At 34.8% G+C, this 14,539-nt stretch overlaps 1 protein-coding gene across 1 annotated transcript; it reads left to right on the forward strand.

Annotated features, from left to right (window-relative positions):
* Positions 1–1,287: 1,287 nt before the first annotated feature.
* On the forward strand, positions 1,288–14,539 carry LOC112717380 (uncharacterized). Its single transcript, XM_025769431.2, has 2 exons — positions 1,288–1,401; positions 13,586–14,539. Exons 1-2 carry the CDS (start codon positions 1,288–1,290, stop codon positions 14,147–14,149), a joined length of 678 nt encoding a protein of 225 aa, XP_025625216.1. The 3' UTR covers positions 14,150–14,539.

The raw sequence follows: 14,539 nt of genomic DNA on the forward strand, positions 1-14,539 counted from the left end.
TAGAGGTAAGTGAATTTTGAAGCTCTTTTTGTCCTTGATGGATAGAACGGAGTGTTTCATCTTGGTTGGAGGAGGAAGGAGGGTAGGTAATTTGAGGGACTTGTGGTTGGTTGGGTTGAGGTTCTTGGGCTTGTCTTTGGTGAGGTGCTCGGTATGGAGGATTTTGTTGATACCGGTTCTGTTGATAGTTGTTGTTATTCCACCTTTGATTTCCACCATTGTCTCTGCTTCCTTGGTTGTAGTTATCCCTCCATCCTTTGTTGGAATTGTCTCTACATCCTTGGTTGGGATTTTCTCTCCACCCTTGGTTGGGGGTGTCTTGCCAACCTTGATTGTAGTTACCACCTTGGTTATAATTACCGCTTTGTTGATAGTACCCTTGATTCAGACTAAGCATTTGTAGCCGCCAAGGTGTTGTCTTCTTGGAGTTGTGGACACTCATCAGTGTAGTGAGAATCGCAAGCGCATATTCCACACACTCTTTGAGGGACTAACTGCTGACATTACTGCTGTGGAGGGGGCAGAGGTTGTTGTTGATTCAGCTGGAGCTACTTGAGTATATTGGTCATCTCTCTCAGAGTCTTAGTGAGAGCAGCGGTCTCACTACTAGAAGAAACTTCTGTAACAGCCTTAGGATGATTAGTCATTTGCCTTGTATTTCGGTTAGACTCAGCTAGATCAGTGATCAATTGCCACACTTCTGTCGCCATCTTATACTTCGTCAGAGAGCCATTACTCGCAGCATCTAATAAGGTCTTGCCTTGAGGCTTCATGCCTTAGCAGAAATAACTAATCAACACCAACTGGTCAATCTTGTGGTGGGGACATGAGTCTAGGAGATTCCTGAAGCGCTTCCAATACTCGTAGAGAGTCTCTAATTTACCTTGAATGACACAGAAAATTTCCTTCCTCAATCTATCTATAACCTCTGCTGAAAAGTACTTGTCCAGGAATTTCCTTCTGAGCATATCCCAATTAGTAACAACAGCTTCCGGTTGAGTGTAGAACCACTCCTTTGCCTTTTTCTCAAGAGAAAATGGGAAGGCATATAGCCAAACGACAATCTCATCTGCACCATGTCGCCTAGTATTTGAGCAAGTTGTCTAAAAATTCCTAAGGTGCTTGATAGGCTCTTAAGCAGGTAAGCCATGAAACTTAGGCAGTAGATTAATCAATGCGGTCTTCATTTCAAAATCCGCAGTCAAATTCGGATGACGCGCTTGATATGGTTGCAGTGTAAAATTCGGAGCTCCCGCTTCCTTGAGAGTAATCCTTCTAGGCTCTGCCATGGTACCTGCACTTAAATCAACAGAAGAGGCAACAATAGAATTAGTAGAAGAGGAACTAGTTTCTTCCTCAAATGACGCTTCAAACTCAACCTCAGATAAGACTGGTGAATTGGTAGAAACCCCTTCACCACCCTCAGAGGCTAACCGACGTCGAGCTCGCCTAATACGTGAAATAGTCTTTTCGATTCCAGGATCTAATGCGGCTAAGCTCGGATCCGGAAATGAACGAGTCATTCAATGAAAGAAACATAGATCTCATGGTAATAAAATATATTAAGAAAATTAAATAATAAAACTACTAATAAACAGAAAGCACACAAATAAAATAATAAAAAAAAGCAATTAAGATTAAATAAAAACAGCGTTGTCAGTACAATCTTAACCGACGAAATTCCTACTATCAATTTAATTTGTATCACAATTAAGACTTCAATCGAAGGTAGTAGCAACTCTCTTAATATCCAATCCAAAAGAGAAAAAAAACTAAGAATGCTAAGAACCCTAGGAAAAGTAGTATTTTCTCTCTCTAGAATTCCAAAAAACTCAAACTAAACTAAAATAAAAAGTAAAGTGAAGCGTGTCCTCAGTTTCAGCTACACCCCTGCCTCTAGTCTGCATTTTTGGGCTTGAAACTGAGTCCAAATCAGCCTAAAAATTGCCCCCAGCGAGTTCCGATATGTGCAACACATGACGCTCTGTCACGCGTACGCGTCGGTCATGCGTACGCGTCGCTGGACTTCTGCGCTTGTCACGCATACGCGTTGGTCACGCGTACGCGTCTCTATGAAATGCGCCCATTCGCGCGCACGTGTTAGCCATGCGTGCGCGTCGCTACTCGCTTCCAATCTCTTTAGTTTATTGGTTCCTTCCATTTTGACATGGCACCTCTTCATCCTTTAAGCCATTCATGCCCTGTAAACCTGAAAACACTTCACAAACACATCACGGCATCGAATGATAATAAAGGAGAATTAAAAATTAACAAATTAAAGGCCTAGGAAGCAAGTTTTCAATCATGGTACAAAATTAGGAAGGAATTGTAAAACCATGCAGTTTATATGAATAAGTGTATGAAGAATTGATAAAATTCACTCAATTTAGTACAAGATAAACCATAAAATAGTGGTTTATCACAAAGCCCAAAGAAAAATCACATCCAAGACATATGAAGGCTGAGAAGTGAATTTGATTGTAATTGAATGTGAATTTGCATTTTAATGAGTAAGGATAGTAGTATAAAAGTGGAGGGAGAACACTAAGTTAGGGACTTCTCTTCTTCTTCACAATTCTTTTCTTTCTTTTGAAATTTAGTTTTGCTCTGTAATGGGTCACTAATTCTCTCTGTTGAGGGGAGGAGCTCTGTGGGTTTATAATGAATTGATGAATCTTCTCTTGTTCTTAATTCATGTATTTTTGTTCTGAGGGAGAGCTTTCGTTCTTCATCACAAAGATTCAAATCTATTAAAAAATAGTTTAAATCTCACTTGAAATTTATGATTAACTTGGAAGAGCAATTATAGCAATTGAGTTTGAAAACTCTTCTCTCATAATTCTTATGATTTTAGATCTAGAATTTGATAAGTGATATTAAATCAATCTTATCTAGATTTTAAAAATTGTGTGGTTAAGAATAAGAGATTGTGCTTCGCCTCTTTTCATGAGCAATTAATCAAGAAATTGGCAATTGACTAAGTCAAAGAAAATTGAATCACAAAAGAATTGGGATTCAATTACTTATGATTTGCTAGAGATCTAGCTTGCATGATTGAGAAGGAAGTGAAACTAATCAATTTTAAAAAAACCATATCTCCAAACCTCAACATTTTAATTCAAATTACTCTCTTCATCATTTAATTGCTTTCTACTTATTCAAGTCATTTACTAGCTTTCTTTCAATTCCAGCAATTTACTATTTTCATTTAATTCTTGTCATTTAATTGCCTCATTTCAATTCCCAGCTTTTATTTAATTATTGTGAATTGATTATCCTCATTCTATTATTTCAATTTACAGCTTTCTTTATTTTGCTTCATTTACTTATGCTCTTTTATTTTCTTTCATTTAGTTTCATTTATGTTTCAATTAATTTCCTTTAATTTCTATTAGAATCTTTTTTCAATTAGTTCTTTAATTTTTTTTAGTTTCAACAGACCACAAGTTGAATCGTTTAACTAGAATAATCAATTAGTTATGGTTGCTTCATCCATAAATTCTCGTGGAAACGATAACCCACTCATCGTGGTATTACTTGATATGATTTGATGCACTTGATAAATTGTGGATTTGCTATAATCTATATAAATTGTTTGGTGCCATTGACAGATTAATTGTGATTAACAATTACCGCATTAATTAATTATCTAGATTAAACACTTTTTTATTTTTATACCTAACTCTTTCACTTTGATAGAAGGAATTCTAATTTTGCTTTGTTTTGGTGTCTTTATTTTATGCAAGGAATTTAAGAGGAGGAACCTTTTATTTTTTAGCCAGAAATTGAACAAACCCTCTAGAGATTAAGAAAACAAGCAAGAAACAAGAGGGTGGTAAAAGAAGTTGAAGAGAAATCAGACACAAACATGGCTGAGAATCACAACAATGCCTTTAATGCTTATACAAGAAGGACATTAGGATCATATTCATATACTACTCCTAATCATGAAAACTGTGGGAGTAGTATTATGATTCCTAATGTAAATGCCAATAACTTTGAGCTAAAACCACAACTCATCACACTAACTCAATAGAATTGTCAATTTGGAGAAAGTTCATAGGAGGATCCAAATCAACACATATCAAACTTCATCCAAATTTTTGACACAGTGAAGACCAATAAAGTATTAGTTGAGGCATATAGATTGCTCTTATTCCCATTTTCTATTAAAGATAGAGTCAAGCAATAGCTTAAGACATAACCCAAAGAAAGCATTGCAATATGGGAGAATTTGGTTAGCAAGTTCTTAACTAAATTCTTCCCATCTCAAAGGTTAATCAAGTTAAGAAATGATGTGCAAACCTTCAGGCAACAAGAAGGAAAGTCTTTATATGAGGCATGAGAAAGATATAATGAGATGCTTAGAAGATGTCCCCTAATATGTTTGCTGATTGAGTTCAATTACAAATCTTCTATGATGGGATTAATCCTACCTCAAGGAACTCACTAGACAACTCAGTAGGAGGATCTTTATATATGAAAACCATTGGTGAAGCACTGTAATTGATAGAAATTATTGCCAACAACCAATATCTCCACTCCTCAGAAAGAAGCATGAAGAGAGGAGTCATGGAGTTGGGTACATTGGATACCATCTTGGCATAAAACAAAACAATGTCTCAACAAATTAGTGCTCTCACTAAACGACTTGGCCATATGCAAGTGTCCTCGGTAGGAACACAATCCCCTACTTATGACATGGGATGAGAAGCCTCCTTCAATGAAAATTGTGAACCATTCAACCTCACCCAACCCCCTATTGAACAAGTAAACTATATGGGAAACTCCTCTAGATCACCTTAAAATGATCCCTTCTCAAAGACATATAACCTAGGATGGAGGAACCACCCCAACTTTGGGTGGGGTAACCAAGGACAAATGAACAATAATTTTAATAACTTCAATAACCATCACTAATAACTACCACAACAACCTCACCTACCTCAAACACAACCACCTCATAACCCTAAAAAACCTTCGCCACATGAAATTGCCTTAAAAAAGTTTTCTCAACACACAACCTCATTTGTCCAAACAACCTCAGACTTCATACAACAATCTAAATGTTTCATGAATGAGACAAAAGCCAATTTTTAGAATCAAGATGCTTCCATTAGAAATTTGTAAGTGCAAGTGGAGCAAATTGTTCAACAATTAGCAAAACCCACTAACACATTCCCAAGTGATACTAAATCTGAAATCACTTAACAAACATATCAAGGCATCTAATGGAATCAAGGTAAATTATATTTATCTATTTTAAGACCTAAAAAGCATGTTTTCACTCTTAAGCACAATTAAAGGAGAATGTACAAAACCATGCTATTTCATTGAATAAATGTGGGTGAAAGGTGATAAAATCCCTTAAATTTAATACAAGATAAACCCTACAAATGGGGTTTGTCAGATACTGAGATCAACCCAAGAGTAAAATGCAAGGTTATCATACTACTAAGTGAGAAAGCTATGGAGAAAGAAGTCACAAGCCATGAAGTGCATGATGAATGAACTACAAAGGAGGAGTTAGAAATGCAAAAGTAAGAGTAAAAAATCCCTGTACTAAGTGAAAGTTCAGTGAAGAAGGAGGCAATAGAGGCGTACAAACCGAGAAATCCCTACCCTTAAAGGTTCAAGGGAGAAAACAAGGAAAAGAAATACTCCAAATTCTTGAAAATATTCAAGACAATATACATCAACATTTTATTCATAGAAGCACTTGAACAAATGCCACTATATGTTAAATTCATGAAGAAATTGTTGTCCAAAAGAAGATCATTGAAGGGAAGGTAGACAGTGGTTAAGACCCAAGAGCGTAGTCTAATTATTCAAAGGAATTTTTCAAGGAAGAAGAAAAATCCTAGAAGTTTCCAAATCTCCTGCACCATTGGAAATACAACTTTTGAAAGAGCATTGTGTGATTTAGGGGCAAGTATCAATCTGATGCCTCTCTCTGTGATGAAGAAGCTACAAATTCAAGAGATGAAATCTACAAAAATAGCTCTCTAATTAGTAGACAAATCAATAAAGTATACACATAAAATGGTTGAGAATGTCTTGATAAAAGTAGGAAAGTTTTTCCTCCCAATAGATTTTGTCATTCCTGATATAGAGGAGGATAAAAATACCTCCATGATTCTATGGAGATCTTTCCTAGCCACTGGAAAATCCTTTATTGATATTGAAAAGGGTGAATTAATGTTGAGGGTGCATGATGAGCACTTAATATTTCATGTTTTCAAAATCATGCATCACTCAAGCGACAAAGAGGATTGCATGAAGGTTGAATCAAGTGATCTAAGTCTCCAAGAATCCCATGATGAAGCAACTTAAGAAGCTCCACCACAACACTTGAAAGGAAAAAAAGAAATAAAAGTGGTGCAACGAGTTGAAGGCACAAAAGAGGATGACAATAGTTTGCAACTCAAGCCTCCCTTTGAAATCAACAAAATTATCCTTAATACCAAGCCTAAGTTTAGTGTTGGGTGTGCATCATCAAATAAGAAGAAAGTTCTCAAGAAGGTGCCTAGAGGGTAGAGAAACAAGAATATCCCTACAGGAGACTTCTCACCAGGAAAAAAAGTAGTGTTAGTTCACCACCCCTTGAAGCCATATACAGTACAGAAGATTCTTTTTCTTGAACATATTGAGCTCATGGATGAAGACCATGGGAGAAGATTCACAGTGAGAGGGGAGGAGTTGAAGCACCATGATTATCATCCACTTTAGCAAGAATCAACCGTCTACCTAGTGACATTAAAGAAGTGCTTGTTGGGAGGCAACCCAAACTTGGTAACATTTCCTTCATATGTTTGTTTTGTTTTGAGTTAGTTGTGTTAGGTGGTGTTGATAAACAAAATTTTAGCAAGTCGATTTAGAATTCAATGATGAATATGATCGTGAGTATAGTCTAACCGACACTTAAACTCCGCATCAAACAATCCTACAATCTATAACCGAGAGTACTAGTCTCCCGAGTCGTCCTCCCTTGGAATTGCTAGAGAATGCATCTTATTGATTGGGAAGCCTTGTTATGATTCCTTGAAGGTTTAGCAAAATAGATGACAAACAATCAATCTTTAGAAAGCTTGGCCTAGGGTTGGCATTAGGAATTCTATCCTTATAGTTCCTTCAATGATGACAACAATTAGGCCTTGCTTCATTTAGTTAATCCCTAGGTATAGAGGAAAGTCAAATGAGAGTAACTAACTTGAGTCACAAGTCCTAGTTTTACCTTAGGGAAATCTAGCTTTAGTGCACTCCAAGTCAATTAGCAATTTCTAATTCCAAATCAGCAATCAACATAAACTATTCAACTCTTTCTAATGGTCCAAACCCTATGCCAAGTAAGAAACTTTTACTCCATAACTAGTGTTGGCATTTTATCAAACAATTGATGAGCAAGGATGAAAGGCATAGTAAAAGTGAGAAGAAAGTAGAATTGAAAGTGCTTCAACACAAGGAACTAACAACAATTAACCAAGAACAACAATAGAAATAAACTTCTCAGGAAATTGATAGAATCCAAAACTACAAAGTTGAATCTAGGATCTATGAGAATTGAGCAATTACAAGCACTAATTGAGATTAGAGAAGAAGATCTATAACATGAACAAAGTAAATTGAAAATTGCAATAGATCTCACCAAAGAGTGATTGAGAATTCAGAAATGGAAGGAGATGAACCCTAATGAAAGCTTGGAATCTCTCTCTACCCTCAAGAGTGTAACTACCAATAGCAAAAAAATCTAGAACCATCTAAAAATGAGCAAAAAGTCCCTCAACCCTTCAACCCCTGGTCTTCTTAAGCTCTTCCCGCCAAGGCACTTCCCCAAGATGAGATCTCCAACTCTCTCCACGCCCAGATCACGTGACTTCTAAAAAAAATCATATTCGAGCATCGGCGCGCAGGCGCAAAGCACGCGTGCGCGCCACTGGGGCATCTTGCAATGCGAGCGGAGGCGCAACGTACGCGTGCGCGCCCATGGAGATTAGGACCTAGCCGCTACACATGTCGGCTCGTGGCTTGGCTTCTGGCTTTGACTTCTAGCGGCGCAATCCACGCGGGCGCGCCAAGTGCGCGCACGCGCCCTCGCTGAAGTTCTCAAAACTCAATTTCTCATGTTCCTTTCCTTTGCGCCCATTCTCCTTCTCTCTTCCGGTTCATCCCTGCCCTATATCCTGAAACCACTTAACACACAGGTCACGGCATCGAATGGTGCAAAGAGATGATTAGAAATGTATCTAATCTAGTGCAAAATAAGCATGTTTTCATTCATGAGGCAAAATTAGGAAAGGAACACAAAGTCTTGTATTTTCATGTGAAAAGTGTGTGGAATCATTGATAAAACCCCTGAAATCGACACAAGATAAACCCTCAAAATGGGGTTTATCAGGTGTATGGATCAAAGTGTAGTGCATTTGCAAAACTTGAATTTCTATAAACATTTGGGTGCCTAGCATATCTCTAAGGGGAAAACAACACACTAGGTTTAGTGTTCACACATTGAGTTTGGTGTCTACATTCATTTAATGCAAAGTGCCCATTAGAATAGTCATTTACTGCTTTCTTTTCACCCACTCCTTTACAGTGGAAGCATGCGATTTTTTCTTACTAAACCGGCGCCAATTCATTATGAACCACCAACTTTCTACGAGTTTGATCAGTCAACTATGGTTTATATCCCTAAATGATATAATTTTTGAAATGAATCGGCCAGACCATCGGTTCAATGCTCAACTCTTATTTATATCTTTAAACAATTCAATTGATGAATAGAAATCAGCCAGACTAGCAAATTTGTTTTTGAACTTGCAATCGATCCTCGAACTCATCCCTGAACTTAAAATTGCCCTAAATTTGTTTCTAAACTTAACACCGGTCGTCCCTGAAGTACTTTTGGTCTATCGCTTATCATCAGAAAGCTGAGCTGGAGTGATTCCTGCCACGCTGGCACTATAACGACTAGCTGACATGGCGAAGGAAACTTTATTTTTGCAATTTGGTCAATTTTCCTTTTTCAAATCCTAATCCCCAAATTATCTTCATTGGATTCTCTACCTCGCTCTCTTCTTCTTCATCTTCAACTACTCTCACCTTCCAAATCTAATCATCACTGCAACAACAACAACATCACCTTCAACTCTTGCCTTCTACCTAAACAGCAACAGTCACAAAAATAAATAGCAACAATCAGAAAAAACCAGCAATAATTACAAAATACAAAACAGAAAAAATAAACCACTATAGCTACGTTAAAATAAAATCAGCAGCAACAATCACCCAAAATATTAAATAATAACTAAAAAAAACTAGAAAACTCACCTTGGCCGCACGCATAGGTAGAGAACCGAGCCAAAAGAGAGAAGACGAAGGTAGAAGGAGACAAAGAGGAGACAAGAGAAAAGCGCAAGCGTGCGAGCAATGACGACGATGAGTAGTGAGGGAGGTTCTAGTGAGTGATGGGCAGCAAGCGCGACAAGTAGAGAGGGAGGCAGCAGTGAGCAGTGAGTGCAAGAAACAAGACGACGCAGTAATTTAGAGGGGCCGACGATGTCACGATGAAGAGATGGAGGCCAACGAGAGGTAACAACAGAGAAGGTTGAAGCTTTGTTCTCTGCCTCTGTCGTGTTTGAGTGTTGTGAGTGTGAGATACTAGGTTGGGGAGGGGGCGAGTGGTGCGACACCAAGACGGAGGACGGCAAGAGGCAGTGACAAAGAGGGTTAAGGAAAGCTCTGTCTTTGCTGTGTGGTTAGTCATGTGAGTGTGAGAGAGTGAGGTTAGGGAGAGGGGCCTCGACGGCCATTAGGAATTTTTATATATATATATATATATATCCAAAATAACATCATTTCGGTGCTAACGAAGCAAAAATCGGTCTAGCTCAACTTTCTGATGACAAGCGATTGACAAAAAGTGCTTTAGGGATGACTGGTGTTAAGTTGAAAAAAAATTGAGGCAGTTTTAAGTTTAAGGATGAATTCGAGGCTCGATTACAAGTTTATATACCACTTTGAGATTTAACTTACTCAATAGTCTTATGCTTTCCTGCAATCCAATATATGGAAGGCGATTTAGAGTTGGTCGACGAGTATGTAACTGAATCAGACACACCTAGTAGGAGTAAAAATTTAGAAGAGTTTGTGCTTAAGACCCCTCTTTGGCATGAACTCCTATAGAGCAACCTGATTCATTTTATGGTGCCACTTTCTATTCCTGTTAGTGGTTTTGAGCCACTATGTCTCTTTAATTTTGAGTAAGATATATATGGCAATAGTTATGAATTACAGATATTGATATGAACATAAGTTACAGCACACGATACGAGATATACGAATACACGAATTTTAAATTTTTATAAGACATGCACACACATTATCTATATAAAAAGTGAAGTATTTTTAGATACATTACCGTAATATTTTATTAATATTAAGATATAAGTTAATATTTTAATTATTTTTAATGTCATTTTTTATTATATGAAGTATTTAAAATGATTTTTATTTTAATAAATAATAATATATACTGTTTATAAATTCATTTCAAGAATATAGGTTAAGAATAAGCTTAGACAAATCATACATGATAATATTTAGATGATTTCAAATATATTTGAAAAGTATTTTTATTTTTTATTAAAACATAGTTAGATATAAACAACACACGTATTTAACAATGAGATGTCTAACATGTAGATATGACAACTCAATGAGATATCTGTCTTTCATTGGACAATAATAACAATAATAACAATTTCTTATGTCTTATAAGTTCAAAAGAGATATAAATTTTTTTAAAATATATATATTAATAAATAAAATATTATTTAAAAAAATTTCGTAAAAAGTAGATTTACTTTTCTCCTGTTTCATTTCTTATGAAAAAAAACATTTTGACGAAAACTTAATTTTTGGTAAAATGTTTTTTTAATGTTATTTCAATCTTCAAAGATAATATCAATTTAATAAAATATACAATTATTTTTCATGTTTTTGTTGTAAATAACAAACTAGTGAAACTACTCGTGTATATATATATATATATATAATTATTTAATATAAAATCACCAATTTCAAGTTATGAAAAAAAATTTACATTAAAATTTAATCTCTAAATATTTTTATATGTTTAATATATTTTTAAGAAGTCAAAACATTAATTTTTATTTTAAGATATATTTTGTTAAAAGTTGAATTTTCGGATTTTTTATTTTAATAAATAAATTAAATATAATAATTATCAAAATAATTAATTTAAAAAATATTTACCGAAATGAGATACATACAAAATTATTTCGTTTACAGTATAAATAAGATACATTTAAAATTATTTTGTTTACAGTGTAAACGAAATATATGTATTTATAAATAATTGAATATAATTTTTAAAAATAATAAAAAATATTAATGCTTTTAATTTGACCAAACTCTTACTAATGGAATGTTTCAAATAATAGAAAAGATAAATTGTCTATTTTAAATAATAATAACATTTACTTTGAAAGTGCAACGTTAAATTACCTACTGTTAAGACAGTTATTTTGGATTGACTCTTAATAGAAATCAATCTAACCAATTAATCCATCTTCATTGAAAAAATTGGTAGAATAAATTAAAATAAAAATATAAAAAGTATAAATTTGATGCACAATAAATTAAACATTGAGATAATGTCTGCCAACTATTAGATAAACAATTCATTTTAAATAATAAAAAGAATAAACAATCTATTTTAATAATAAAAACGATGAACTATCTATTTAAAATAAATAGATTACGTTGACATCCAATTTTTTTATGGCAGATATAAAATAAAAAAATAAATTTTACTTTTTTATTTTACTTTTAGATAATTTGAAAAAAAAAAAAACAAATAATCTTCTCTTAATAATAAAAAAGTATGATGAGCCAATGGAATATTTGTACAATGTGTACAATAGAAATTTAGGGAGTATTAGAGATATAATTATTAATTCTATCTTTTCTCATCGAAGTTTTTGGGATAAGTAGTATCATGACATGGTATTAGAGTTCTACATCCAAAAGGTCAAGAATTTGATTCTTGATGAATCCAAAAATCAGTTTAAACTTTTGAGAAGATATTTATTATCCGAATATATGATTATTCTAAATAATATAAAAGATGTTCATTTTATAACTCATATAACATTATAGCCCATTGTACACAATACAAATAAATCATTGTCTTTTAGGTAGCGTTTGGTGGAGAGACAGATGTTGAAAGACTGAGACTGAAAGACAGAGACTAAGAGACAGAGACTGAAATAAGTTTTAGTATTCTGTTTGGTGCCAAGTGAGAGACAAAAATTAAAACAAGAATACAACTCTAATTTAATTTGCTTAAAAGATAACATTGGAATTAATTAATTAAAATGAGAGTATTTCAGGTATAAAATATTATTAAAATTTTAGTCTCTGTTTCTAAAAATATCAGTCCCCTTATTCCTACATTTTAGAGGCACTGAAATACTGAAATTTTAAGAATAGAAACAAAAATTTTAGTATCAGTCTCTAAACCAACAAACATGATATTGTGTCTCAGTCTCTCAATTACTGCAAAACAAACGCTACCTTAGAGAGCCCTTAATAATAGTGCGTAACTAACTATAATCTATAACCGCATGATCCTCGCGTGCTTCTTGTTACTTTGTTGCGATAAGCCGATCATAACAAATTCTCCCCCTTCTTTCGCACCCTTAAGCTCCCAAACGACGACCACTTCCACACACCACCATCGAATTTTCCGTTACACATATTCTAACTTTCTAACTACCGCTATGTGCTACACACAAAAAAAATACTGTGTTAATAATGGGCAATCTAAGTGCAATTTTTTTATTTTAATGGATAAAAAAGTAAATGTTTATTTTAAATAGATAATTTATTTTTTTATTATTTAAAATAGATTGTTTATCTTTTTTAATTATTTAAAATTATTCATTTTTTCATTATTTAAAACATTCTATCAATAAGAATTTGGTCAAATTAAAAATATTAATATTTTTTATTATTTTTAAAAATTATATTTAATTATTTATAAATACATATATTTTGTTTACAATATAAACGAGATAATAGTCACAAAAAAAAATATAAACGAAATAACATCTATCTCGTTTACACTGTAAACGAAATATATAAAAATTAAAAAACTACATATATTTCGTTTATACCGTAAATATTTATCTCAGTAAATATTTTTTAAATTATTTATTTTAATAATTATTATATTTAATTTATTTATTAAAATAAAAAATCTTTGAATTTTTAAGACAACAAAATATATTAAAAAGTAAAAACATAAAACGCGAGTGTGTGAGATCATCCTTAAATCCTATTCCCAGCTCTCTATAATTTATCCATCCCCAATCAAAAACAGCCACGTCAGCAGACCCCCAACCCCTCGTGAAAGCGTCTGCACTGGATCAAAGCTCGACCTCACCAAGGTCTCTATAAATACCAAAACCTTTTTATTCAAAACGATCTCATCCTCATTCAGTCATTCTTCATCCCCCTCCCTATCTGAAACAGAAAAGAAAATAAGCCCAAAACCACCTTCTAGAACCCTCGATTCAGACATTTTCAGCACGAACTGGCTAACTCTCAGGAAGCCTTGTTGGTGGACGCTGCTGACTCCAGCAACATTAAGCTGGTTCGAGCATTTTATGACGCCCTAAGCGCGCGTGACTCTCACGCGGTCCTTAATCTCGTGGCTCCAGACCTCGAGTGGTGGTTCCATGGTCCACCGTCCTGCCAGTTCCTGAAGCGCTTGCTAACCGGAGAATCCTCCTCCTCCGCTTCCACCGCTGCAGGCTCCTTCGAGTTCGTTCCGCTCTCCGTCGTGTCCTTTGGCAGCACCGTCATCGCCGAGGGCCGCGACGCCGTGCGCTCCGTCGCCTGGGTCCACGCCTGGACAGTCACGGATGGGATAATCACCCAGGTCAGGGAGTACTTCAACACTTCCTTAACCGTTACCAAGATCGGAGACTCTGATTCCGATTCAGATTCTGGTGAATCGGAAATTGTTCCGGCGAGCTCTGACTCCGGAGGGTTCCCTTGCGTTTGGGAGAGCAGTGTCTCTGGTTTCACCGGAAAATCGGTCCCAGGTCTCGTACTGGCGATATAAACAAGGAAAAATAATAATTAATAATAATAATAATAATAATATTAAAAAATAAATAAATAATATTGTGAAAAACTGAAAATTATTAAAAATAAAAGGGTTGTGCACGTGGCGTTTGGCGATTCGCTGGTTTCACGGGGGCATTGATTTGGTGCGTTTACCTTGAGGCCAGAGATGTAAGACCCTCTTTGCCTTGGTGCTGTGTAAGATTTGGTATTGCTCCTTTTTTTTTTTTGTTATTTATTATTTACTAATTAATATTTTAAGTTCCGAGTGTGCTTTGTGTGGAACCATTACCGTTATGGGTGTATTTTGGTTTTGGTGTTCTACCGAGTTTAATATGATGTGGTCTGATAATGATGCAATAAGAATATGTAAGAATATTTGTTTTCA

The sequence above is a fragment of the Arachis hypogaea genome, chromosome 10, assembly GCF_003086295.3.
Source record: "Arachis hypogaea cultivar Tifrunner chromosome 10, arahy.Tifrunner.gnm2.J5K5, whole genome shotgun sequence".
Taxonomy (NCBI): domain Eukaryota; kingdom Viridiplantae; phylum Streptophyta; class Magnoliopsida; order Fabales; family Fabaceae; genus Arachis; species Arachis hypogaea.

Excerpts from the sequence above, each read along its gene's own strand:
- LOC112717380 (XM_025769431.2), top strand. The coding sequence starts at position 1,288 with ATGGTACCTGCACTTAAATCAACAGAAGAGGCAACAATAGAATTAGTA. Across the intron at positions 1,402-13,585 it reads CAGATAAGACTGGTGAATTG|AACCCTCGATTCAGACATTT; the intron begins GTAGAAACCCCT and ends ACCACCTTCTAG.